The sequence below is a fragment of the Leishmania martiniquensis genome, chromosome 29 (assembly GCF_017916325.1).
Source record: "Leishmania martiniquensis isolate LSCM1 chromosome 29, whole genome shotgun sequence".
NCBI classification, from domain to species: Eukaryota; Euglenozoa; class Kinetoplastea; order Trypanosomatida; family Trypanosomatidae; genus Leishmania; species Leishmania martiniquensis.
Window position 1 is genome coordinate 3,658 of NC_090164.1, and position 26,343 is coordinate 30,000.

The 26,343-nt window shown below is 57.3% G+C and overlaps 10 protein-coding genes across 10 annotated transcripts; all 10 read right to left on the bottom strand.

The window, feature by feature from the left end:
* Nucleotides 1–1,777: 1,777 nt before the first annotated feature.
* LSCM1_04289 (uncharacterized protein) lies at nt 1,778–2,668 on the bottom strand (the record flags this gene model as incomplete). The annotated part of the gene is made up of 1 exon (XM_067321801.1): nt 1,778–2,668. One exon carries the CDS (start codon nt 2,666–2,668, stop codon nt 1,778–1,780), a length of 891 nt encoding a protein of 296 aa, XP_067176896.1.
* Nucleotides 2,669–4,568: 1,900 nt separating this feature from the next.
* On the bottom strand, nt 4,569–7,712 carry LSCM1_04290 (uncharacterized protein; the record flags this gene model as incomplete). Its single annotated transcript, XM_067321802.1, has 1 exon — nt 4,569–7,712. The coding sequence occupies one exon, from the start codon at nt 7,710–7,712 to the stop codon at nt 4,569–4,571; it is 3,144 nt and encodes a 1,047-aa protein (XP_067176897.1).
* Nucleotides 7,713–8,793: 1,081 nt separating this feature from the next.
* Nucleotides 8,794–10,209, bottom strand: LSCM1_04291 (uncharacterized protein; the record flags this gene model as incomplete). The annotated part of the gene is made up of 1 exon (XM_067321803.1): nt 8,794–10,209. One exon carries the CDS (start codon nt 10,207–10,209, stop codon nt 8,794–8,796), a length of 1,416 nt encoding a protein of 471 aa, XP_067176898.1.
* Nucleotides 10,210–11,182: 973 nt separating this feature from the next.
* LSCM1_04292 (uncharacterized protein) lies at nt 11,183–12,034 on the bottom strand (the record flags this gene model as incomplete). The annotated part of the gene is made up of 1 exon (XM_067321804.1): nt 11,183–12,034. One exon carries the CDS (start codon nt 12,032–12,034, stop codon nt 11,183–11,185), a length of 852 nt encoding a protein of 283 aa, XP_067176899.1.
* Nucleotides 12,035–13,371: 1,337 nt separating this feature from the next.
* On the bottom strand, nt 13,372–15,387 carry LSCM1_04293 (uncharacterized protein; the record flags this gene model as incomplete). The annotated part of the gene is made up of 1 exon (XM_067321805.1): nt 13,372–15,387. The coding sequence occupies one exon, from the start codon at nt 15,385–15,387 to the stop codon at nt 13,372–13,374; it is 2,016 nt and encodes a 671-aa protein (XP_067176900.1).
* A 911-nt stretch (nt 15,388–16,298) lies between these two features.
* Nucleotides 16,299–17,489, bottom strand: LSCM1_04294 (uncharacterized protein; the record flags this gene model as incomplete). The annotated part of the gene is made up of 1 exon (XM_067321806.1): nt 16,299–17,489. The coding sequence occupies one exon, from the start codon at nt 17,487–17,489 to the stop codon at nt 16,299–16,301; it is 1,191 nt and encodes a 396-aa protein (XP_067176901.1).
* A 1,402-nt stretch (nt 17,490–18,891) lies between these two features.
* Nucleotides 18,892–19,647, bottom strand: LSCM1_04295 (uncharacterized protein; the record flags this gene model as incomplete). The annotated part of the gene is made up of 1 exon (XM_067321807.1): nt 18,892–19,647. One exon carries the CDS (start codon nt 19,645–19,647, stop codon nt 18,892–18,894), a length of 756 nt encoding a protein of 251 aa, XP_067176902.1.
* A 771-nt stretch (nt 19,648–20,418) lies between these two features.
* LSCM1_04296 (uncharacterized protein) lies at nt 20,419–20,793 on the bottom strand (the record flags this gene model as incomplete). Its single annotated transcript, XM_067321808.1, has 1 exon — nt 20,419–20,793. The coding sequence occupies one exon, from the start codon at nt 20,791–20,793 to the stop codon at nt 20,419–20,421; it is 375 nt and encodes a 124-aa protein (XP_067176903.1).
* Nucleotides 20,794–21,472: 679 nt separating this feature from the next.
* Nucleotides 21,473–22,033, bottom strand: LSCM1_04297 (uncharacterized protein; the record flags this gene model as incomplete). Its single annotated transcript, XM_067321809.1, has 1 exon — nt 21,473–22,033. The coding sequence occupies one exon, from the start codon at nt 22,031–22,033 to the stop codon at nt 21,473–21,475; it is 561 nt and encodes a 186-aa protein (XP_067176904.1).
* A 2,187-nt stretch (nt 22,034–24,220) lies between these two features.
* Nucleotides 24,221–25,828, bottom strand: LSCM1_04298 (uncharacterized protein; the record flags this gene model as incomplete). Its single annotated transcript, XM_067321810.1, has 1 exon — nt 24,221–25,828. One exon carries the CDS (start codon nt 25,826–25,828, stop codon nt 24,221–24,223), a length of 1,608 nt encoding a protein of 535 aa, XP_067176905.1.
* Between the last annotated feature and the right edge of the window lie 515 nt (nt 25,829–26,343).

Genomic DNA, 26,343 nt, shown 5'->3' on the forward strand with positions numbered 1-26,343 from the left:
CTGTGTGAAACCTTGTGAATATTTGGCAAAGTAGTCTCAACGTTGGTAGCAGCAGAGAGGGAGGTAACGGGCAGAGGAATCATCAGTGGAGACGTCTGAAAAGTTAGAGCTGCACGTAAAGAGGCCGCAAGTGAAGAAATGGTATTTCAAGAGAGGGTCACGTCAAAAAAAAAAAGGAAGCGCGGTCATTTATGTCGTTGGGTAGCTTCTTGATGATGTTGAAGAAGCATCCTTGCTGAAGAATAGATGATGAGCGAAGGCGGATGACCAGCCCGCATGCGATCGCATGAGACGAGAGAACTCACGTGGTCTCTAGCGTATCGTCGGTTGATGGCTTGTTACCAGCTCATACAGGGGCCATCACATACGGGTGAGTGGCGCAGAAGAAACCAAGTTCGACTTGCGGTGTCGTCGTAGAAGTCATTGCGCAGATAAGAACAATAGGAACGAATGAGGTTAGCTGAACGCGACAAGCATTGCATCCATGCCTGACACAAGTCCACCTAAGTGGCGGCTTACACGAGGGAAAAAGAGAGACGAAGGAGGGTGCTCATTTCCTTTATGTAAAATTCTATTACCGTGCACTTCGTGGATGGTGCTGGCATTGAAAGGGTTGTAGCGTCCTTGAATGTCGTGTGATGGTGCTAGTATAGGTGTTTGTGCCCGTGCGCGTATGCGGAAAGCGGTATACATGGAATTCATAGCGCCGGCATGAAGCTAGTGTGCAAGAGAAGGAAAGGACAACTGGAAGAAACACGCGCGCATATATGTATCACTGCTTCATAGGAAAAGCACTGCGGCAGTGCACGCACGACAAAGGGGGTGGAGCAGCGAAAATTGAGCTTAGCGGGGGCACTTTCACGACGCGCAGCGGGGTAGGTACCGTCCTGGTACCACTATCGAGGAGTTTCTCGATGTTTCACAGCGAGGAGGTAGCGGCGATGTATCTGCTGGGTTTGTCAGCAGCACTCCTTGGCGAAGAGTCAGAGAGGTACTGAAAGCAGCAAAGGTGGTGCGCAAGACATCCCCGGGGCGACGGCTGGCCAGCGAGGAGGGGTGCAAGCATCAGAGAATAAGTAGCCTGTGAGGAAATGAAAGGATATGTAGTCGCAGGACACACATTTTCTGGCGTCCAACGACTTGCCGCCGGCCTTGCTCACGGCGTCAGGACTGCAAGTGAGAACCCCAATGGCGCCAAGCTCCATGTTGTGCGTGTTTAGGGGGAGGGGGAACAACGAGCCCGTATGGAGGGTCTGTGCTCTCCTAAGTCAATGGAGGGTTTTTGCTGCGGAACTGTGGAGAGGGGAAAGGTGAAACGGGCGGCAAATGCTTGAGAGGCACTGAAACGGTCTCCTAAATAGCGAAGCATGAATGTGAATGGAAAGGTAAGAGAAGAGGCTGCTGCGGCCGGCGGTAGGTGCGTAATGAAGGAGACAGAAGTGCAGATGTGCGGTGGAGCAAGGGAGGAGAAGTGCAAGAAAAAAATGACGCCTGAGGAAGTGTAGCGGGCGAGGGCAGAAAAGAGAGTGTGTCCAGGCAGCGACACGCGCATCAGGCGGAGCAGGGCACCTCACTTATCGTCCCACCAGAGCATCGTACCTGCCGCAGCTTTTTTTTTCTTCCTGGTATTGTCTTTTTCTTGTCAGAGCAACAGAGGTTGTCACAGCTTTACTAGCCCCATCGTGTTCTGCTTCGTTGTTGTGAGGGAAACCCATATGGCTGGCAGTCGCAGTATCCGTGCGCCACCGTAGCAGAGCTGAGGCGAGGGCGGTGGCGTTCACTTCTTCGTAATCTTACGCGTATGCTCCGCTAAGACGTTCCTCACGTGAGTGTTGCTGAAGAGGTTGTAGAAGCTTGCCGTATCCTGTGCTCGAAGTCTGTCGGTGCAGAGAGGGGCAAGGAGCTGACGACGGGACATGTCCTTGATCATCCAATATGGCGCCGGTGAGGGAAGCTCCAGCAGCTTCTCCATGAACTCCAGGCACGGGACAACCGCCTCGTTGTGGTTCTCCACAACCTCGTCGACGAGCCCTACTTGGAGTGCCTCATCGGCCTGGAGGAGGGATCCCATACAGAGCAGCTGCTCCGCTTTTCGGAAGCCAACGACATGCTCCATTGAGCCAGCTACGTATGGAGGGACAACAAAACCGTGTCGGGCAGCGGCGATGCCAATGGTCAAGTTGGTGGGCTTCACTGGATGTCGCCGCGCCATGACGCGGTAGTCGGAAGCGAGAGCGATGATGCAGCCAGCTGCCGCGGCGTGCCCGTTAATGGCACTCACTAATGGCACCGGCAGCGAGTGCAACGTTGTGAAGAGCTGTTGGAATTGGCCCCAGTAGCGCTCAAATCGGTCTTGTGAGAGGTTGGTGTTGATTTCGCTGAGGTCAAGGCCGGCGCTAAAGATACCGGGACTCTTGGATGTGAGCACAATACCCCTGCACACCGACTTTTCGGGATCGCATACGTCCTTTATTGTCTTAAGGAGAGCTGAGATCAGCTCGGATGTCAGCACATTAGCGCGGCCATTGTTCATCTCGAAGAGCAGCACACCGTCGAGCGGGGACTCTCGAACAAGAAGAAGATCGGCACTGCCTGGCACGCATGCGGTAGTGGAGCAGGCATGGAACCACCGTGGCGGCATATATCGTGATGTACCGAGGCGCCGCATGTCTCTCTAGTGGGGTCGGGGCAACGCACACTGCTCCCTGTCCTGCTGAATCAGGAGTAGGGACGAGGAGTAAGTGGTCAGAGGGGGGACGGGGAGTGCACGATAACGGGAGACAACAGGCGCGATCCACGAGATGTAGAGGACCCAAGACGTCTCGGTTCCTCAGAGGGGGCGTGAGGAGAGGGGGCAAGAAAGGCCTAAAGCGCACTTATCGGTCTCTCACCGCGTGTTTCTGGGTTTATGTGATACGTGACACTCCGCCTTCTGCTGGTGCTGAGTTCATTTTTTATTTTTTGAGGGAATGTGCGGAGGCCGTGAGACTGTCACACTCGTGAAGCGGCACACATCTGTACCACAGCGAAAAGATGTGCGTAAAAAAAAAAAGCTCTTGCACCGCGGTGCATGCAGTGGCGTGTAGAGGTGGAGATCTGGCCCGCCTCACGCTGTGAGGCTATGTGGTGAGCGGCGTGCCATAGGCAAAAAGGCAGTGACCAGAAGCCGCGGCGGCTCACCGGATCACCGGACTGTGGCAAAGCCCGTTGCAGTCCTAGGTGGCTGCAGCCTCATCGCAAATGCCGTCAGTGCCAACCGCGCGCGGCCAGTGTCGCTAGTACTTTTGCCAAGAAACCGGACCGTCAAGCCGGCCGAGGTCCGTAGACGTGGCGAAGAGGCGCCAGTAGCGGGTGCTTTTCGCAGGAGGGTTGGGGCAGTGCGTGACGCAGAGCTCGCTAGCTTTGGTGCAGCACCGAGTTCGAGGGTCGAGCGAGAGCATTTCGTTTACACGGAGGTCTTCGCGGCGTGCGCTCATGTTTGCCAGGACGAGGAATGTACCATGCCTTACCTCGGCGGTAATCGAGAGAGCACCATAGAGTGCCACGAAGGCGGAGGCAGCATCACTGCAGAAGTCGTTTCCCGCACGAGCCCAAGATGACTGTCGTCGGGAAACGGTTTCTGCGGTTCTCTGGCGACGGAGTAGCTGTCGGAGCGTGCGCCAGAGCCCTTGGCGGTCTGCATTCACGAGGAGAGGTATTCTCTTCTCCTCGTCTACATGGCTGCCGCATGGGTAGATGAAGTAAGGCAATGTGCATTAAGAAAAGCGGAGCACGGTATGCGCAGTACTGCTGACGCCAGTGTGGAGGCGCAGCGTCCGTTTCGAGAAAACATCGAGCGGAGCAGTACCTGTCCATACAGAAGGGAGGTAGGAGAAAGGGCAAAGCGTTAGAGAAGGAGTGTTATGCAAAGGCGTCTCTTCGGCACACAGCGATCATCTCTGAGGGTAGTGAGAGCGCTGTGCTTCGAGTGTAACCGCGCCTGAGCAGGGGCCACAAGGAATCGCGGACGATGTTTCCCCAGCAAAAAAAACAAGAGAAACTCATGACAGTGGAGCATTGTTGGGTGGGGGAGCAGAAGAGACTCGGCGCCGTCCTTTTTCGGTCCTCCTCTCGACGTCTGAGCGTGGAGTCTGGAGTAGCACATTCTGACGGACCAGAGTGCATACGACCTCTACCGCTTGTTAATCTTTTTTTCGTCTGAGATGCTGCTCAGGTTATCTGCACGACTGCATGATGTGCTCCGCTTACAACTCTCTCGTGCTTTATCTATGACGGTGAGCCGTGCTGGTAAAGGAAAAGAATGAAAGATAATCGGCTTAGTCACGTTCATCCACACGGTGACGGTTGCAGGGCGACAGGCAGACAGCCCAACCCTTTCCAGCCGTCGCACAACACTGGTCTCCTTCACGCGCCGGGCGGTGCTAACGCGTTAGCAATCGGTAACCACACGCTATGCGCAGGCACAGTCCAACCCAACACAAGAGCAAACGAAACGTAGCACCAAAAGAAAAAGCAATGCCGGCTCTCTCAGTCGTGCGGGCGAGACCAGCGACTGCTTCCAAGGACGCCTAGAATCGACGAGCGGGCGGAACGGCGCCGCCGCCTCCACGGCCGGCCATGTTGAGCGGCATCTTTGAGGGTCTGGTTGCGGGCGCCGCCGGTGGCGCAGGTACCGCGGCACCAGTACGCTGACGCTTGCGCGGGTGGTGGTCCTCGTCATCGCTGAAACGACTCTGGCGGTCTCTGGCCGCTGCTCGACGCTCCAGCTCGTCCCAGCTGGCGGCGCTGGACTCGTCACTCGCGTCACTGTCGGACTCCACGTCACTTTCCTCGTCCTCTAGCCAGGAGCTGCCATCAGAATCGGAGGACTCCTCGTCTTCGTCTTCGTAGTAGGTCGAGTCAGAGTCGGAATCATCGTTGTCATCCTCCTCGTCTTCCTCGTCGTTTGTCTCGTTGTTCAGTACCGACCAGCCATCTCCGCGCAGCCACGGGTCCCAGTCAGGGTCCTCCCGGATCTCCTTCATCGTGACACGCCAATTGGGGTTCACCGTAGTCTCCATGTAATACAAGCGCGCACTCAGGCACCAGTCTTTAATGTGGTCCAGCGAGTTGCGCGGAATGGAGCTGATGGTGATCACTGGCTTGCTGTAGTCCTTGAGAATGAGGGACATGTCAAATGTTGCGCCGCCTGGGATGACGCGCTCGAAGGAGACAACCTCCACGTCTTCGACGCTCTGCGTAAAGGTTGGGGTGTCGCTAATAGCCCAGAGTACCTCGCGATTGCCCTTGAAGGTTGTCATGGAGCGGGCGTGAACGCCATCGAAGGAGAACTGGTTTGTGGGCAGCTGCGTCTTGATCTTGCTGCGCTCCTCAACAGCGTGGGCGAAGGTGATGAACTGCTTGTTTGTCTGCCGGATGCGCATCTCATCCCGCTCCTCCGCCTCCACCTCCTCCTCATACGATCGACGAGCACCACTTGCCAACTCGCTACTCTCCATTACTTCAGCCACAAACTGAATCTCCTGCACGCTCTTGCGGTTGATCTCGATGGGCTTTTTCAGTGTAATGTGATAAATCACATAAATGCTTCTCACCGCGGGTTGAAAGATGACGTGCTTGATGTTGTCGAACAGCATGTCCACCGGGGCGCCTCCCAGAAAGGAAAAGCGCAACCCGTTGGCGTGCAACTCCAGGTTGCCGACACAGCCCTTGTTCTGACGGTTCGTGTTCGTAATCGGGGGACGTATCTTGACTGTTGGAAGACGCAGCGGATTGGGTGTCACTGTGAGCCTCCCGCTTGAGGCGGAGGTGAGGGCGCGCTTGCGGGCCGCGTCCTCGTTTTTGATCCGCTGCTGAATGCCCTGAATAGCGATGACCGCCTCCGTGAAGACGTCCCTCGTGCTGGAGTACACCAGCTCCTTTACGAAGACTTTGGTGCGGTTCAGCTTGTAGCCGGCATAGGCTTCCTGCATGCTATGGAAAAGGACGGTCATGGTGTACTTGTCGCCTTCCACCTTGACGTCAACCTTGTTCACCGTCGACACGTGGAAAGGCACAGCACGGCCGCACACCGGCAGCCACAGCACTTTCTTGTCCGTGTGTACGAAAATGCCGTTTTTGGTCTCCGGCGGCGGCACCATGTCACTCGGCGTGTACGGCGTCAACTCGCCGAAGGACAGGCGACCAACGTCGCACGTGCGATACTCCTCCGTCGAGGTTTGCGTTCCTTTTTTGCCGCCCGCTGCCAGAAACTCCTCGTGCAGCTCATTCAGCAGCTGTCGCAACTCCTGCTCGCGCTGCGCCTCACGCGAAATCACGACCGTCTCGGAATGACCCTGGCGAGTAATCTTGCTCAGATCACGCCGCACCTCCTGCTCAGCCTCCGTCGCGGCGGCCGTCTCGTCCGTGTCCTCGTAGAGGATCTCCGCCAGTTTGCGCGCAACCTTCGTCTTCAGCTCTGCCACACCACCCCGTATAATTACCGTATCTGTGAGCTCCACGTCAAACGTACCCTCGCCACCTGCGCTGGGGACGGATTCTAGCACGACGCGTATGACGAAGCACATCCCGTCGTTGACGATAGCGGTGCCTTTCTCAGAAATACTTCCGCGCGCCTCGAGCACGAGGAGCCCGGTAGAAAAACCGAAGCTCCTCAAGAGACACGAGGCCAGCTCGGCGTTTTGCTCCCTCGCGTACTGCATCACGCTGGCGTACACATCACTGACGAGAGCACCAGGCACAAGGAGCTCGATCAGCTTCGCGCTGACATTGTAGGCAAACTGATACGCTTCTTTAGCGTTCGACGGCGCTGCTGACTCGACCAAGAGCGTGCGGCCAAAAAAGGCAGTGTAGCCGGTGTTCTTCACGCCATATCGCACGACAACCACATCGCCATGAATCGGGATGTTGCACGCCGACTTTAGAGTGTCCTCGTCCACATTGAGCTGGGACTTGTACGTGCCCTTGTGGAAGAGGCACGGTGGCAGCCCTGTGACGAGGGCAAAGTCGTCCACCGCCAGCGCCTCAAGTGCCTGAATGGTATTTGGTTGCTCTAGCTTCGTGTACAGCATCTGACGCACGTCGTAGATGCTTTTCGGATTCGCCTTAGACATCTCATCGGCAATGCAATCACGGGCGTAACGTCGAAAGACGGCGCAGCACAGTCCCGCAGCCTTCTCGACACAGCTGAGAGCGGCGTCATCCTTCACAAAAAGTAGCTCGCCCAGTACAGGGGCTGCGGAGAGAAGCGACTCAGCCGGCACGACGCTGCGCACGAGCTCCACGAACGACGTCGCAAATGGGCCCTCCTGAATTGTAAATTCATTTATCGGGGCACCAACTGTCTTTCCAGAGAGCAGCGCAGTAACTCGCGCCTGCGCCGCCACGACTCCCCTCAGTACTTCGATGATGTGGCCCTCCAACTTTGTTGGCGGTGCCACAATGCGCACGTCTTCCCCGTGAAGGATGAGGGTGACATCTTTAGTGATGACAACAGCGGTGTTGCTCACCGGCTCCTTTGCATCGAGAATGTAGTGGAGCATCGCCTGCCCACGCTGGTTCTCGGGAGTATTGACGCTACGATCACCAAAAGCGCAGACCCATGCCTCGCACTTCTGTGCCACGGCCTCTCCACGAGAAGCAGTTGCCTGCCACTGCGCCAAAATGGCGCCAAGCCTCGACGCCGAAAGCGTATAGGCCGTGGAAGGCTGCATGGTGCACCAGCTCGATGGTAACAGGCGAGAATACTCAGGTAGGAAGGGAAGAAAGCAGCGTTCGCCTGCTGTGTGGGCTCGTACTTCTCTCTCTCTATATATATGCTCGCCTGCGTGGATGGTGTGCGTGCGCAGTCTGGGGAGCTTTGCCAAGCACCGTTTGTAGTGAGCGGGGAAGCCCCTAAAAGGGAGAGAGGGAACAAGAAGAGGAGGGGGAGTCGTTAACAACGGTACTGCTTTCGAACGCGCCTGCGCGCGTAGTACAAAACGCTGTCACACACAAGTGAAAGGGAAGGAGAGGGAGACGAGGAGGGATCAAGACGCGCCTGGCACCTGTGCCGCCCATCAAAATACACGAGCACGCGAGGTAGAAAAGAGAGAGAGCAAGCAGTGTGGATATATAACAAAGATGTACACGTAAGAATGCAGTGCCAGTCAGGAATGTAACGGAGGGAGGAAGAGAAGCGGTGAGGAATAGGTGGCGTAAGAGGGCTGCGTTTTTCAGAATCGTACAAAGGTAATTGCAGCACGAGCACTGCCGACGGTGTAGGGCGTCTTTTTGTTCGCTTCTTCTCTGCCCTGAAAGGTAAGAGTTCCTACAGTCAAGTTGGAGCACCTTCGCTTCTCCTTAGCCCACGTTGGTGGGCGACGAGTGCAGAGGCTTGCCCTGTTGGCGTTGGGTGGCCCTCAGTGCCATCGTAAACGACACGAAGTCCGCGCTGGTACGTTATCGTGTTAGTGCGTGGGCTTTCTGTTGCCGCTTCTCCTTCACTTGATGACGGCAGAGAAAGGGAAAAAAGTAGGCGTAGAATACACATCAGCCTATGCGTTACGCGTCCTCCCAGCGGCTCGCAAAGGGACGGAGTGCTGAAGGGTGCGCGTGCGCGCACTTAGATATGTGGGCCAAGATGCTGCTGGTAACAGAAGAACAACGGCAGCGTCCACCCGTACACCATCGCCTCCATCACGGCTGTGCTCTCAAAACTTCGTCGCGGCCGATTCGCTTGGCCGGCCAATGGCACACTCACTCGCTCCCATGCTCGCGAAGGTCGCTTTAAGATCGCGATTCATATCAAAAGCCTCACGTCTTGACACGCTTATATTTCAGTATCTTGGCGCGCCGAGCCTCCTGCTGCTTCTCGTGAGCGCGTGTGCGGACGCCCATCAGCTTGTACTTGCGTGCTTTCTGGAGGCTCTGACGGTACTTCTTTCTGGCGTCCGTGTACTTCTTCAGGTCGTACACCTTTTTCTTGGGTGGTGCGGCGGCTGGTTTGGCACTCTTGGCATCCTCCACATCCGCCTGACTCACAAGCTGCGCTGCGGCGAACTCATCGCGGAAGTACATGTAGAGTGGAGGTGAAGTGAGCTGGCACTCGTCGGTGGCGAGCTTGCTAAGGTCCTCATCCTCGCTTGGGACGAAGGTGGGGAAAGCGGGAGTGCCGCGGTGCTCGTTCCATAGCGTATAGCCTTTTGTGTTGATGGTGTCACTAAACTTCACGTATGTGCCAACATCAGCGTCGATGAGAGTGGGCAAGTAGATGAGGGAGTTTTTGTAATCGATGCGCCACACGGGAACACCCTGGTACGTTTCAGCGGATGCGCCCGTCTGACCTGCCATACGGTGGCCAGGGTAGATGCGCTTTTGTCCCTCCGCACCCATGCACCCAGGGCGCCGCTGCCACTTGGAGTCTCCGAGCCAGACATAGCCACCGTCAAAGCCGTGTCGGAACATGACACCTTGATACCCGTAGTCGGTGTTCTGGAAGGTGATGGTTACCTCCTGGCCAGGCTTGAAATGCCGCACATCAAGCTTTGTACCAACGGGCGCGTACGCGTCTGGCGTTACATGAAAGCCAGCAGAGACGTGTTTCACTGGCACGCCGGCCGCCTTATAGAACGCCGCCACGTGCGGCTTGTGAAACTCCACCGGCACATTCATCGCGCCAACATAGACCTTGTCTGTCCCTACATCACCGTTACGGGTGGAGTGCTTCACAATTTGGTTGTCAGGGAACCAGAAGGCGGTGCAGTCAAACTGGTTGCCGAGATCGTCGTAGTCTTTGCAGGTGAACACCTTGACACCGACCATCCCAAAGCGGACACTGTAGAACATGTTGAACTCGCCGAACGGCGGTGGGTTGTCCCAGGCATAGGTGTCTTGGTAGAGCTCAGGGAATTTCTCTCGCAACCGAACGAACGCATCGTACTTGTCCTCACGGATCGCGTCATACGTCGTCTGCAGCTGTCCCGCCTGCCATTCGCGGGGGTTTTCAGGGATTTTAGGGTAGAGGCTCATCTTGTCACCGTGGTCAAATAAGTAGGGATAATAGCAGTGGTACATGTCGCGATCTTTTTCCCCCATTAGCGAAGGATAGCACCGATACCAGTCTGTCCGAATACGCCGATCGCCGGGGCCCCCACCAGTACGCCATCGCCGGGCGACGTAAAGGGCAGCCCCGAGTAACCCGCCGCGGACACGCTGCATTTTGCGTTTCATCGCGCACGCGCACGACCCTTCTGCGCACAGCGCAAATGAAACGGCGTCAGAACGTCACCCAAAAACAGTGGAAGCGGTTCAGAAGTGGCAGGCAGTACTGTGCTGCCGCTGTAGCGCCTACGCAGCTCGCCGTTCCCCTCCTCAGCGTGATAAAAAGGGCGCGTCTGCGTGCCTTGAGCAGCCGAGGGGGTGACCGAGCAGTCTCGTGCAGGTATGCGCAACGGTGCGGTTGACGTTAAGGATGTCTCAGCGTGTCCGTCGCGGAGAGGGGGGCAACCAAGGTGCGGAGGACGCGTAGACGAAGCTGTCACGTGAAGCCGCCGCCTAGTGGGAAAGGAGTGGCGAGTGCAGCAGAGAACAAAGGCCGACAGGAGAAAAGAGAAAGGGGAGAGGACGTGGAAAAGGCCGCAGATGCTGCGAGCCGCTGGGAATACGGCCACTCCACCCCCGGTAAACAGGTGATCCAAGAAGCGAAGGGGCAGCAAACAGGCCAGGGCACAGCCTTTATAGTATCGCAAAGTGTGCCCTCCAGTGAGAGTGGCCGACTTCGCTATGAGAAGCGAGACGATGATAAAACGCAGCTGCGCTGCACCCCCTGATCTTGGCAACGAAAAGGCCGGTGAAGAAAACTGGTCGGTGGGGGAGCGCACTGCAAGCATGACGCTTTGTCGATTCTCTTTATGCGTTTCATGGTGGTAAGCACTGAAACAAACCCATTTCGGTGCGCGTGTAGACCGACCTGAATCCAAGCCCCACCACGGTGCGAGCGTTACAAGGAGTTGCAACCCCTTAAACGGGTTTCTGCAGTCGCGCGCGGCTTGTGACGGCAGCAGAGAGCGCATTGCAACCCAAAAGCCCCACGTCATACGATGTCCAAAGAAACCGAGACGCCCCACGTAAGCATACATATGCGACTCGAGGAAGTGATCCACACACCAGCGAATACTACAGGTGGCGTAGCAGTGCTGCCATGCTACTTTCTGGAAGCGTGAACCGAATCGTAGGCCCGCGTCAGCTCCATCATGCGTTGTTCAATTTTCTCCCGAAACGCGTGCTGCGGCTCCATGAGTGTAAAAAGATAGCGAAGGGTCGCGTGGTCACGGTAAAAACGCGTATTCAACACCGTCGCCTCGGGAATATCTGCACGAAGCTGTTGCACCTCAAATGGCGCGTGCTTGTACCAGCGGTAAGGGAACGTCCGCCAGGAGGCGCGTTCAAGTGGTCGCCGGTACCGTTGAATTCCTTCTGCACGCAAGTCTCGGTGGCCCTTGCCGGCGCTCTTAACAAGGCGATCCAGCACGGGCTGAGTCAGCAGCAGCAACAGTTTGTCGCACCATTGCAAGTAAAGCTGGTTAGCTTTCTGAAACTCTTGATAAGTGCGGTAGTTGTTGCGGCGGCGCAGGCTTCGATCCCCATGGCCGTGAAGAAGGCGACGGTACTGTTCAGGCTTAGGCTCGCGGAAGCTTCGCTGGACGCGACGCTCAAATAAAGCCTTGTTTGCTTCCGGGTCTGCGCAGCGAAGGTGAGCAATCAAGGCATAGCATAGGTCGTGCAGCTCCTGCGACGCAGCCTCGAGTTCATCGAATTCCTCCTCATCGATGGCATCGCTCTCCTTCTCTAAATCTCGCACTTCTGTGGACAAGACATTTTCCTGCTCTTTGTGGTGAATATCGAAGGAGCCCTGCGGCTCTTGCGCATCCACTGGCAGTGTTACTGAAGACGCGCTGCGGTAAGCGGAGGATTGCAGCAGCGGTGCACAAACTCCAGCACGAGGAAGTACCCGTCTCACACGGCTACACCCTACGGCTACAAGATATCTTCGCATAACGCCCTACTCGAGTTACTCTCCTTCAGGAAATCGACAAGAACGTTTGCTTCGCACGCACGTGTAGTGAGGCTGCAGATGACAAAGCCTCTCGCAACTCGATAGAGCGGCGGCTTCACCTACGGGGAAGAGATGAGTCGAATGTCATGAGAGCCGCAAGATGCACAGAAGAACCATACAAAAGGCGTCGACCGTTACGACGCATCCCTGCTCGCTGGAGGCCATGTTACCCGAGCGCACTCAGCTGCCAACAGGAAACAAAAAGATCAGCGCCGCCAACAGGAGGGGGGCTTAACGAGGGGACGTGCACACGCCATCACCACGTTGATGCTCAAGAGCGCTTCCTCCTTTTGTTTTTCGTTGCTTAGTGGGGTCACGCGCTGCCAAATTGCAAAGAAGCGGTGCCGCTACGTCTGCTCGGTCTGCCACAGGCGCGCCGCGTCGGCGGAGGCACGCCGTACAGCAGCGCCCATCGTACCCCTCGAAACGTGGCGCGCTCCCCCCAAGCGGTGTGCCGCACCCTCCCAGGCCCCGTCAGTAGGCAGCAAGCGAGGGCCGCACGAGATGCGCTCGAGTAGCCTTGGCACACTCTACGCCACACACAGGAGACAAGCGCGCACACAGTCACGGCTCGCTTCCCGACGCAACGCCGTCCAGCACCCTCCCATGGTGCACACCAGTAACGATGAGTCACTCTGGCGCTCCCACCCCATCACCGGCCTCCTCTCCGTCGAGGGTGCCTCGCTCTGCTGTCCGTGCACATGATTTTGCGTTGGCAGCGATGGAGACTGCTTGGCTCCCCACCATCACCACGACCGTCACACACACAGAGACACGCACACACAAGTACGAGAGGGGTGCTGCAAACTGAGGTACCACGCACGGAGAGGTGTCCACCTCCCCTCTCCATAAGGGGAGGGAGGGGGGAGGCGGAAGAGGTCGAAGCGAGGGAGAGAAGGGGGGAAGAAGAAAAGGCGGTGTCGGAGGAGAAAACACGCACGTGAAGATGACGCAACAGCCCAATGCGCGCAGCGCCTGGATGACCTGAAATGAGAGAGGACAAGGAGAGTCGAAACACGCTTACGAGCTACCGAGACGAGGGCACGCAGGCTGAACTGGCGGAGACAGCACCCCGCAGTTTCGCACCCCAGTGTCAGAGCACCATAGGAAACCAAAAGGGTCGCTTCCTTGGCAACGCCATCAAGATGTCCGTGGCCTGTTGGCAGCAGGGCACGGGTAAGCAGATGGCCAAAGAAGGGAAGGTAATTCCGTGTCGGCCATCCTTACCTTTAAGCAAGTGCGAGATGGCTGGAGGAGAATGTGCGCGCACCCCCTGTTCAGGCGCGGCGAAGAAGCTTGTGAAGGCTCACACACAAGTCTTCCAAAAGGAAAGCCGCAGTAGACTTAGCGGACACCCTGTCTACCACACATATCAGCGCGGCGTCTCGATGCAGTAGCCGGGCCGCAAGTTCCTCTGCGGCGATAGCTGGAATGCGCACCTGCAAGCATGTGTCCGGTGCTGCAGACGTTTGAGAGTCAGTGCAACAAGGGCGGCACTCCAACACACCACCACCGACGGACAGGGACGCACGAGCATGCTCCACGGTACCCCCATAGAAGGCGCGCAGCGACAAGGATGGGAAGAGGAAGAAAAGCCCCATAAGCGCCCGCTCATGCGTGTTAGGGTGAACTACCTCCGAGGGGACGCCGGCGGTCACGAGGTGGATGAGCGTCAGGCGCCCCCACGGTGCTTCCTCGCAGGACAGCAGATGAGTGATCATGGAGTACTGACTGGAGATATTTGCGTCGGTCGTCGCAAAGAGGCATCGGCGCACCAGCGCAATGCGCAGCATGGAATGCACCCGCTCTACTGTGCCTCCATAGAGAGACATAGCTTTGTTGCATGTGTGGCTTTCGCCCGCTCGGCTGTGTGACAGTAGGATCCTCGAGTGGGTGAGAAGTGTACACCAGCAGCCCTTTGCATCCGCGCCGGTACCGGGCAGCCAAGCGAGAGGAGGCTGTCCCACCTGCTTGACTGGCTCCCACTTTGTGTCGGCGTTGTTCTCTACTTCTGTGATTGCCTCGCCGAGAACACGACTGAAGTGCGACGCGGCCACATCACCACATGCAGTGGTGTTCTCTGTGGCATCTCGATCCGGGGACAAGGCACCGGCCGCACCGAGGGAGGACAACAGGGCAACTTCTTCTGCGCTTTTTATGTCGGTGCCGAACGCCGCAAGTGCGTCGTGCAGGAGCCCCTCCTCAGACACAAGTGTGTCGCAGAGTGGATGAAGGTGGTGCTTCGCCTGCCATTGGAACGCCGCTTCTCGCGCATCTCCTGGCACGCCAATAGAGGTCAGCAACGTCAATGTGAGTGCTTGTATAGCCGCGTCGCCTTGGACAACATCTGGGCAAAACGTTCCATGGTCATCCGCGCAGCCTAGCAATAAGGCCCCCCAAGTAAGGAGCTGATGGCAGCCGGAGTCACTTGCCAATTCACATATCCGCCCTGCGGAGGTCTTCATCGCCTCAGCCACGTCCTGCGGCAAGCTCTCGTAATATGTGGCATATGTCAGAATAAGCAGGCGCATAAGCGCGATGGCTGTGCCGGTCGGGAGCTCCCGATCTCGCTGCGCCGTCTCGTGCATCAGCTCACGCACACACAGCAACGTTGGCTTGCCCCATTTGGAGGTATGGAGAACCCCATCCTCTAACTGATGCACAGTCGATGTTGCAGCATGCAGAGAGCGGAGAGCTACCTGCAGGCATTGCTCCGTCTCAGCTCTCGTCACCTTGTCTTGCCGATTGAACACGGACAAGTGCCGGTGGCGCATCGGCAGCAGCCTGCGCACCAGACGGTTCACATTGTCTCTGCTATGCGCCCAGAGCATGCGCGGTGCTCTCTGCCACAGGTCCGCGATGTAGGATTCCGCATGATCCCCCCATCCTAGGTCGAGCGCGTGGTGGCGAAGCCATCCAATCCACAGGGAGCCATCTGGCAGTACAACAAGGTCGAACATAGGGCGCCACGTCGCAGCACAGTCGTGCTCGAGAAGCGTTGGCACTATCGAGTGCGCCGATGCAGTGTGCAAAATCACGCCTTTCTCGTTTGCCTCGCTGTCACACGCTTCGTGGGCAAGGTACTCGAGGCAACGAACAGCATAATCCTTTTCAAACGGCGACAGCTCGCAGTAATTTGCAGCGATTATCGGTAGAGACGAAGGCTTCCGCGTGGCGACACCCACCGGTGGGGCTAACCCTGGAGGTCCGGTGCCGATTCGAAGAACGAACGGCGTGGCTAACGAGTGGCGTACGTGAGACAGCAGGCGCTGCCACGGCTCAGGCCGCCGCATTGGGCAGGTGCCAGCAGAGACAACGACGAGCTAGCGCACCAATCCGCCTCTTGCAAGCGTGGTAGCTTGATTGACTGAAGGCCTCGAGGTCAAAGGTGCCACCTGAGGAAGGGACAACGCTGCATCATCTCTGAGCAACAGTTGGTGGGGAAAGAGCCCCAGAGCATAGCACACAGGTTGAACAACGGGAGAGGGGCGGTAAACAGCAGGTGCAAGAAGAGAGTTTCTCTGACTGATTCCCGTCGGCAAGGAAAGGGAAGAGCGCACATCGGCCTCAGCGGTAGCTCACACAGGCACAATCGCAAGCTGCGTATTTTTTTGTACCTTGCCACTCTCCTCACCTCCCTTCCGACAACGGCGTCAGCAGTCATGCTCAGTGCGCAACCACCGCGTCAAGCGCAGCACAAAGGGAGGAGGTCTATACATATGCCTGAATGGATAAAGGAACGCGGCGCCTCCTACTCGGTCACGGCGGAAGAGCCTGCCAAGAAGGTGCGTGCTCATTGCTTTCTGGCGGGCAAGAAAAGCCGCACACGCCTGTTACGGTGCCCTCTCGTGTCCCAGGATCTGGAGGGAGGGAGGGAGGGGGAAGGGATAAAAGAGACAGTAGTCGGCGGCGTGTCCTGCACACACACCATCACACGCACATCCTCATGCGATTGCTGTGCAATCGATGTTTTGCCTTATGCTTGAGGAAGAAGAGGCCTCGAACGCATGTGTGCATCACCACCCGTTCAAAGATCGTCGTTGTCTCGCTTACGCGCCTGCTGTTGTCGGCAACCGTCGCGCTCTTGCACATCGCGACTGCGCGTCCCTTCCAATTAGAGTCTCGGCAGATCCTTGTGGGTACCCTGCTCGGCCCGGCAAACTAGCACGCACGCAAGTGCGCAGCAGATACGCCTGCTGTCGTTTTACGGCTCTGCATTCACTGCTTCCTTTGCCGGCCCCATCAAGCGTACAGCCGTGAAGAGCTCCGCATCAGCGTCAGTTACGTTGCGGCGCGCCTCCTGGTGCGCTGTCACGATGCTGGTTAGGGTTCGGATAAGGACGTTTTTCACTTCACCAGTCATGATGCGGCCAAGCATGTAGTCCTTCTGGATGCGCCTCAACTCCTCGTCATCCTCGAGGAAAAACCGAAGCCATTGCACAGGGACGTCGACGCTAGTGTTGCCGCCAAGAAGTAGCTGCTCCTTCTTATCGGCGCCCCCACCACTGAAGGCGTGCTTGTTGATCTTGTCCTTGATCATCTTGGGAGTGTCCGTGAGAAACACGGCAGCGCCTACCGAGGAGCTCATCTTGCCCTTCGACCCACTAAGGCCTGGAAAGAACTTGGAGTGGATGACGGCTGGCTTCAAATATCCCAGGCGCGGTGCCACGTCACGCGTAAGGCGGAAGTACGGGTCCTGGTCGATCGCCTGTGGAATCATGCAGAAGACGTTGCCTTTCTGCGGCGGAAAAATGTGCGGAAACGCCGCCGAGAAGGAAGGCGCTGCCTGAATGGCGGGGAACATCCAGCGTCCGCAATTGTCCTCCATCTTGAAGCCGAAGCAGCCACGCACCTGGCTGGCCGTGTACGCCTTCTCGATGCGTGCCACAATGCGATACATCTGCCCGACGTACTCGAAGTCCCGGAAGATAAACGTCAACTTTGGGTCGAATCCCAAGGCAATAATGTCTTTCAAGTTCTCCGTCGTCATCTTGTCAATCTCTTCCATTGTCAGGTCCTTGAAGAAGAACTTCTCATCGTCTGTCAGCTGAATCACCAGCGGCACCTGGAATGTATCCTGCAGCCACTTCGTGAACATAAACGGAATGAGATGGCCAACATGCATCGACTCGCTGCTGGGACCACGGCCGGTGTAGAGATAGAAAGTCTGGCCCCGCTCGTATGCATCGAGGATGAGGTTCAAATCACGATGAGAGAAGAAGATGCCGCGGCGCAGAAAGCGATGAGGCTTCTTGCCCGTCAGCCGTTCCACCCGCTCCAGCAGCTTCTCATCTATTGCCTGGCAGCCGAAGTTTTGGATAAGCTTATCATAGTTCACGTCACCCTCGACCGTCCAAGGGGTCACGACAGCCATCGGCGCGGCAGGGTCTTCCATGCTTAGGAGCTCAGTCGCAAAGAATAAATAAATGAGGTGCAAAAGAGAGTGAAGCTGTCCACCCGATTAGGCTGCGTAGCCGATGCAGGAATGAAGCACCACGGCGATACACAGCACCGCATCCTCACATTTGTCCAGCACAAGGCAGTGAAAGCAACAGGTGCGAGCAAAGGAAGCGTGCGAGATCTCGCACAAAACAGAGAGCAGTGCCATGAGTTCCACCCCATAGGAGCACATAGGGAGCTTTCACGGTGAGCATGCAGCGCTGTGTCGCTGGTGGCGGTCGCCGTTAAAAGAGAGCGAGATGGCATTGACAGAGCTTAACGCCTGCACGGTCCCTCCCCTTCCCCACACAACGAGAACCGCCTTTGTCCTTTTCTTTCCACAGCCACGCAGCGCAAATGTGCGAGAACATTCTTACGTGCACGCACGGGTGCGTGTCCTGTGGCGCTCGGGCACCACATTGGAAAACTGAGAGAGCAACCCCGAGGATGCGCTGATATGAGCAGACCACAGCAAAAAACTTTTTTGAGTGCCTTAGTGGGGTCACGCGCTGCCAAATTGCAAAGAAGCGGTGCCGCTACGTCTGCTCGGTCTGCCACAGGCGCGCCGCGTCGGCGGAGGCACGCCGTACAGCAGCGCCCATCGTACCCCTCGAAACGTGGCGCGCTCCCCCCAAGCGGTGTGCCGCACCCTCCCAGGCCCCGTCAGTAGGCAGCAAGCGAGGGCCGCACGAGATGCGCTCGAGTAGCCTTGGCACACTCTACGCCACACACAGGAGACAAGCGCGCACACAGTCACGGCTCGCTTCCCGACGCAACGCCGTCCAGCACCCTCCCATGGTGCACACCAGTAACGATGAGTCACTCTGGCGCTCCCACCCCATCACCGGCCTCCTCTCCGTCGAGGGTGCCTCGCTCTGCTGTCCGTGCACATGATTTTGCGTTGGCAGCGATGGAGACTGCTTGGCTCCCCACCATCACCACGACCGTCACACACACAGAGACACGCACACACAAGTACGAGAGGGGTGCTGCAAACTGAGGTACCACGCACGGAGAGGTGTCCACCTCCCCTCTCCATAAGGGGAGGGAGGGGGGAGGCGGAAGAGGTCGAAGCGAGGGAGAGAAGAGCCAAGCGCCGACACACAGATGCACTCAGCCGCAGCGATGATGGGTGCCACAACCGACCACCCCGAGTGCGTTGGACACGTAATAAAGAGTCAGGTGAACCACAGCCTCACTATCCTCCCGATTCGAAGCAACATTGTGCAGCCAAGGACAGAATAACGGAAGGAAGAAACTGAATGCACAGAACTGCAAGAGTCAGAGACAGCACCAACACGCACAGAGGGACAGCGACGGCACGCCAGCATCGATGGTGAGGGGCATCCGTCACCGGCCTAGTTCATGAGAAGGCCAATGCTAACAATGACAAGCATGATGATCATGCAGATGAAGAGAGCCTTGTTTCGGGAAGAAGTTGTTTGATACTGCTGTGCGCGTTGCAGGTGCTGCGAAGCGTTTCGGGTGGCACGCTCAGCGACGCTGAGGTTGCTATCCACAATCTCGAGTTGCTCACCTTGCTCGTTGACCATGCAGTTGATGTGCTGAAAAATTTCGTGAATATCGCGGACGTTTTCTGCAATCTCGCCTGTCTCACGCCGGCGCTCGCGCATGAGTTCTTCGTACAGGTCTCGCTCAAACAGCGCCCTTTGAGGGGCCTCCGTGCTGAGCAGCGACTGTCTTTCGTTTTCTCCTTCCTCCTCACTTGCCTCGAGAAATGCTCGATGTGCACGGCTGCTGTGAGCGCCTCGTGCAGACTCGCCTTCCATGCATTTACGATAGAAGTTGTTGCAGGCCCTCTCGTAGTCTTGGAGAACCACCTCAGCATCTCTGGCAAGCTTTCTCCCCTCGTCGCTGAGGCTCTTGTCCAGTAATATAAAGCGCTCAAGTGACTTGACGACCTTACGGATGTCTTGCACGTCCGTGGCGCTCGCGGCATGCGTTATGCGCTTCACCTCCTCGCGCTCCTTCCTGATCTCCTCGGCGGAGCTGCGCCGGTTAGTAATGCGGCGTATCGTTGCCGTCTTCTGCCCCAGGGACTGTAAGTGCTTTGCTAGCAGATCGCACGCGCGGCGCCAGCTGGGATCCGCCATGGCTCCCGTAAGAAACGGCCGTGGTGCGTTGGAGAGGAGGAGATGGGACCGCGCCTCACTGTGAACTCGTCGGCGCAACCGAAAATGAGCGTAGAAGACTGCTCTTCGAGCGACAAGATGTGTGCGCGTTGTAGCAGGGGCGCCTCTGACGACCCTTGCGATGATCGATGAGCGTAAAGAAGTGAAGCAGTATGGCAACTAAAATAAACTCAAAAAGAGAGGGGTTCGTGTGGGGAAGTGGTCGACGGTCCCAACGTGCACGCTGTGCAAGGAGTAGCTCTCAAGTGTTTTTTCTTCTTCTGGGTGTACCACAGGAGCGGTGGGCAATGACAGTGGAAACCGTTCGTAGACGACACACAGCCCCCACCGCAAGCGTGAACGGACACAAGCGCGTCAGACAAGAGAGATGCGGACACAGAAGAGAGTCGATGGAAGGAGTATGGGGCCGGCACGAAAGCCAGGAAAGAAGCTGCTCCAGATAGGAGAAGAACAGACACATGCGATGAAGATGTTGACTCAGCATCCCTCCCACACGGCCATCACTCTCCGCCGCACGCGTGAGGGAGAGGGCGGGGGGGGGGGGGCACCGAGGCGGAAGAAGCGAACGAAGGTACATGGCAGCGACGCACGAAGACTTGGCACTACCGCTCCTTTGCGCTGATTTGCTGTCATCAATACCTCTCTTTTTCTTTGACAATGGCGACGAAGTGCTGAATTCTTTGGCCCTCTGCGGCTGCGGCGCCGCAAAGAGCTTTCGGAGGTGACAGTACCTCAACGGCGACTCGAAGCAGCTCCGTCATTGCTTCCGTATGTACTAGCCACGGCGGTCTCACACCTGTAGTAGGACACCGTTCCGGCAAGGTCCACGAAGCCGAGAAAACAACATACATCAGATTCTTCGTGTGTGGCTTGCCACGCTTCCACCAACGCCATCCACTCCGTCAGCATGTCCTCGCCCACGTAGTTGCTGTCGCTCGCTTCGACAGGGATAAAGAGACGGTGACGCTTAGCGCCGCTGTCATCGAGCCATGTGCTTGAGACGACGCATGGTGCATGCGAAACAGGTCTTATTAGCTGCGTGTTCCACAGCGGCAGCCTACTCCTCACATCCTCGTAGAGAGCAGTCAGAAATGGACTCTGGCCCATGAGATGCACGCTGGCCCGCAGGGCGGATGCTTCATGTCTTTGAGAATAAGGAAGAGAGCGACGGGGCGGATGTTTCGCACGATATACAGTAAAAGAGAGGCAGGGCATCGGTGCCTAAGGCGAAGGGGATAGTAGTCACCCGCTTTGCAGGCGGTGCAGAAAGAGCCATTTCGCTGCGTCCCCCGCCTTTGTGTCGTTGTTGGCAATAGCCCAGAGCGCCGCGCATCGCCTCTTGGACCAGTTTTCTGTGACTCGAGCGCCACTAAGCTGGAAAGAAGAGGGGGTTGAAAAAGCGAGAGCTACTACCCGGAGCCGTCTACTTACACACACACACGCATACACACCATCGTCGAATGCCCTCATGAAACCGTCACAGGAAAGCGCTTTTCATGCAATGCGTCCGCTGGTTCGTCATCACCCCTTCCACCGGCGCCCAACGATCTTTGGTATGGCAATCGTCTTTATCAGAGACAGGTAAAAAGAAGAGAAAAACGAATGCTTTCCGGAGAAGGTGTGGACAGGAAGCGGCGTTCTCAGTGCATGGACACCTTTCGCCGCATGGCATGCCGCCGCGCGCGCGCCTCCCTCGCGAGCTGCACCGGCTACATGTGCGTCGGAACAGGAAAACTGAATGAGATGGGAGGTGTACGGCAGGACCCCTGAAGCGGGTCCTCGTCTGTCACCTGTTCGCGCTCAGCTGTGACAACTGAGCCAGTCTCTTCTGATAAGCCTCCAGGAACATTCGCGAGAGCTTCTCCACAGGATCTGCTATGCCCGTGCCGCGCAACGCGGAGCACTTAAAAAAGGTAAGCTGATTTGCGCGCGCGAAAACCTCTGCTTGGTTGTCTGTGACCTCTGCCTTCTCAGCGAGGTCCATTTTGTTTGCCAAAAGCAGGCCGATCATGTCCTTCTTTGCGGCCCGCGCCTTATTCACCCACTTTCGACACGACTCGAACGTGGCCTTGTTCGACACATCGTAGACAAGGATGAAGGCGCACGCGCTCTCTAGGTAGTGAGATGTCATGCGATCATACAGCCGCTGGCCCGCCACGTCTAGGAGAGACACTTCGACTGTGTTCTCATCATCTACCGCAAACTCCTTCACCACGAAATCGCAGCCCATTGTCATGAGATAATTCTTTGGGAAGGTGGCACCGTTGCTATGTACCATCTGCACGAATGCCGTTTTACCGGATGTCGGCTCCCCGATTACAGCGACCCGCAGGCGCAAGAGCACCATGTCTGCTTATCCAGACAGCAAGAGGGAGGAGAATGCGCACTTGCTAACGGCGTATCTGCACAGGCCGGGACAGGCGTGCAAAGGCGTGCACGCGGTGCAGAGGAGGGCGGATGTGAGAAGAGAGCGACGAGGGCCCTACTGAGATAAAGCGGCTCAGGTACGAGTGGCAAGGAGACGCAATTGAAAAGAAGGCGACAGGGCGACTACTTCCATGAAAAGGTCGCGCGTTTTTTTGTGTGTGTCGCTCTTCGGCGGATGTTGGAGTGCACCACAGTCTTTGATGAGGATCCCCTCCCCGCGCGCCAAACAGAAGGACAGATGAACAACTCGCGTTAGCAGCATAAAGCCGTATCGAGAAAGTGAGACATCAGCGAACGAAGAGATTTTCGAGGAAACGGCCCCATTGCCGTGAGGCGTGCGCACGTTGAAGTACACGTGTGCTGCTGTGTGCCTGTGGCTCTTGCGGGTGCGGTCTTCGGCCTTTAGAGGGAGCTGCGTGAGAATGCACACCCGCGCAGGCGAAGAGAAGACAGCCTCTGATGAAAATAGAAAGCGATGGGTGGAGAGAAGTTGTACGGGCTTACTGCACTGGCCTTCTCCCGCCGTGTTTGCTACAAGCTCAGCACACGGATGGTCAACGGAGATCTTTCGATAAGCGCTCGTAGAGAACGGCTGCTACCGGTGGCAACGCCTCCTCTTGCGTGTCATCCCAGTTTCCGTGCGCACGTGAGCATCCCATGGCATACAAGCACAAACAGTTTCCCCACGGCATCCTTCGAGAAACCGTGAGAGAGCGAGAGGGAAGAAGGGAGAGTGAGGGGGCAGCAGCAAGCACTGCCAAGATCTGGAGCCCTGCTGGAGCGTTTCAAGAGAAAATATTGCCTTCCAAAGAGTTCATCAAGCCACAAGCAGGTCAGCCATAGTATACGCGCTGCTAGCACCTCTCCTATCCGTTGGCGCACTACAGATAAATCTCGGTTACCAAAGACGAGTTCTTCTGTCGGTAAAACGAGTCGTCGCACCTGGTGGGGCCCCTCCTCTCTTTCCTCGTCCCCTTCCCGCATGCGTGAAGTGCAAGGGACACCTGGCGGACATGGATAGGCTGCACGCCTTGATCCAGGTGCGCCACGCACAGGTATCGGTTCGAAGCAGATGCGTTAGCCTCTCTCATGCAAGTGAAGAGGAGGTGAATGAGGCGCATAGTGGTCAAATTCAAGCAGGGAGCGGACCAGCTCCAGTCCAGGGCCCTCGGGCGACCCTGTGCGCTGCCTCTGTGCCGGGCGGAGCTCTGATTCGCTCCAAGCTGCCGTACTCCGTCATGCAGTGCAGCGGTCCTGCGCCTCGGAGGCTGCAGGACGCTACGGTGCAGGTCAGGGTTGCTTTTACCATGCCCTCACGGCATCGCTACGACATCTGCCCGCCTGTTCAGGTAGAAAAACTGCCGCGCGCATGTCACGCGCACGCATCCTGGACGTGTTCCGCAAGGATCTCTCCCACCCCCCTCTTCGTTGCTTGCCCTTGCGCTTCTGAGCTGCGCACACCGTGCGTGGATTGCGGCAACCGTTCCGGAAGCGGGGCGACAGCGTGTGCGTAAAGGGCTTGCGCTCGTCCTACCTACCGCCTCTCTCAGGTCCGCGGTGCTGCGGGGGTTCGCGCATCCTCCATTCTCCATCTTCGCTGATGCTCCAGGGGTGTGTGTACCTCGACAGCTCGCCCGCGTATGCCGGCACAGGTGAGGCGTTGCCATGGACCTGTAGGGGCAGGGGAACTCTATCTTCTCAGTCTGAACGCCTTCGGCACATGTGGTTCTGCTAAGCCACAGAGGACCGCCGAAAAAAATGTGCGTGGGAGCAGAGGGCTCATAGCATGTCCTTGCGAAGAGACATTAGGCGAGGAGGAGGGGGGCAGCGGCAGCCACCCACCCCAGCAGGGTGAGTTCATAGCGTGCGAGCTTTGTGAGCCTACTTCAGCCACTGCGCGCGGTACGGTATCGAGCATCGAGGTATGTTTGGAGCCTCCAGCGGCCGCGAATACCGCAGAGGATATCGGGAACAGCGCCGCGGCGAATGCCCTCACAGGGAGCGCAACCGGAAATGGAGAATCGGTGAGTGGTTTCATAGGAGGGGAGAACGCTGCAAGGGAGAAGAAGCCTGCAAAGCGTACAGATACAGCGGCACTGGCATACATCTATACAGCAGACCCAAACAAGGCCAAGAAAGCGGTCGACTCCGGTACATCCTTCGCATCCTTGCAGGTAGACTGGCTGGCGCGAACAGCCGCACGCTCAACCTCGGTTGCCTGTGAGAGACTTGTGGGTAGACGCCACACTTGCACGACGCCACGCGCATCGCCAGTGGCCAGCCAATCGGCTGCGGTGGAGTTAAACGCCAAGGACAGCACTGCTCCTCCGTTGGGCGCCGCCACCGCTGTGTACGCTGGCTTGAACTGATCCCCCTGGAGGTCATAAACGTGCAGTAGCGACCCGCGTGACACCACTGCCACGACTGAGGGCCGAAAGGGGCTGAATTGGCCATCGTATAGGTAACTTCTTGTCTCGGCAGATGGCTCGAGGGTGAGGATCGGGGAACGCTCGAGATCCGTGTAAAGGCGGGCGCTGCCATCCGAGGAAGAGGTCAGGAAGAGGTGTCGGAAGAAGGGCGAGGCGCTAAGGGACTGAAGCGGGCCGCAGTGGCTCTCAAGCCAGTCCAGTTCCACAGGGACAACGGTGCATGGCACCTGCGAGTTCGTGTCGACCGGCAGTGGCCCGGTGCGGCCGCGGCCCACCTCTCCATTCTCCAGACCCACGAAAAGGACTCCATCTAAAGTAGGCAGGTACGCCCCGCGCTCGGTCCTCGCACTGCCATAGGCAAGTGCAGTGATGCCAACAGGTTGGTGGCGGCGGGTCCGCACGCTGTATGCGGCGACCGGCTTCGTCAGCTTGTTCGCTGGACTCCAGTGGATAATGAGCCCGCTCTGACTGGCAGAGCACAAAACGTGTCGGTGAGAGCGGCGAAGTTCCTGCGGGTTATTCACCCACTGCAAGACCGTCACTGGCTCGGTGTGGGCGATCTCCGAGTCCGCAGAGGAGAACTGCTGCGGCACGCTCTCTGTCACACTTGGAAACACGACAACCTCGCCATCGTATGTGCCGACGGCCAGCATGCATGGATCTGTGGGGTGGAAAGCAATGGATGTGGCGCTCGTCTTCGTCTCCAATGTGTAGTGCGGAGCGCTCTCTACCAGGTCTGGCCGCGCAAGGTTCCACACGCAAACGTACCCCCTCTTGCAGCACCAGCCCGAGGTGTCCATATGGCCATAGGCAGCTGCTACCATGTTGCCATTGCTGTTCCATGCTACTTTCAACGCCTCCATGTTACCGTCGTTTACAGTCGGCGATGTGAGGGTGTAAAGAACAGAGAGCTTAGTGTTCTTGCGCGACCATGTCGGGGCATAGTGGTCAAAGATGCTGCTCTTGGCGTTGCGGTGTAAAATCGTCACCAATTCGTTCTTGGATGCCTCCAGAAAGGCAGCGAGCTTTGCCTCATCGTAGGGAACTCCGTTGTACACATACTGTAGTCCCTCGAGGGATGCCTGCGATGGCGGCCGCTCCGTGCCGACGCCTTTGTCCAGTTGGCCGGATATTTGGAAGCAGCTGACATCCGTCTGGACTTCGTGGCGTTTGGTCTTGAGCTTGGATGTCTGAGCATGGGCATCTTCGTGTGTGGTTGCCTTCTTCCATCGAGACGGAATTAGCACCTCACCGGTGACCTGGTTCTTGAAGTTGCAGGGGTCCATGTTGACCTTCTAGGAATGTGACGCAACCGCGGCAGCGCGCGCGCTAATATGCCCAAATCGGATGAAGCGATAAAGCTGATGGCTCGTCCGGCACCGCGGATGCCGAAGGCGAAGGTGCGAATACATATCAGTACGCGCAAACGGAGAGATAGAGAGAGTAGTTCATGCACGAGAAGAGGCGAAACGACGGACGCATTGCGGCAGAGACAGCCAAGAGAGAGTAAACTCGAGCACCACGGAGATGACCGCGAATCGGCGCGTGCGCCACAGCCGCCCAGCAGACCTGAAGCGCCAGTAGAGCCGTATCACGTTCGCCTGGATGCAGAGTTGCCTGCCACATCTACAAATCATAGTGTGCAGCAGCACAAGGCCGCGCTATGGGCACGGTGCACGTACAGCAACTGCTCTGCAAAGTCAGGTGTTGGCGGGAATAGCAGAGCACTGAGGAGCGTCCAAGCCGAGGCGGGAACGCGGCACCACCCGCGCGCGACTCGTCTTTGCCGGTGCAGCGAGTA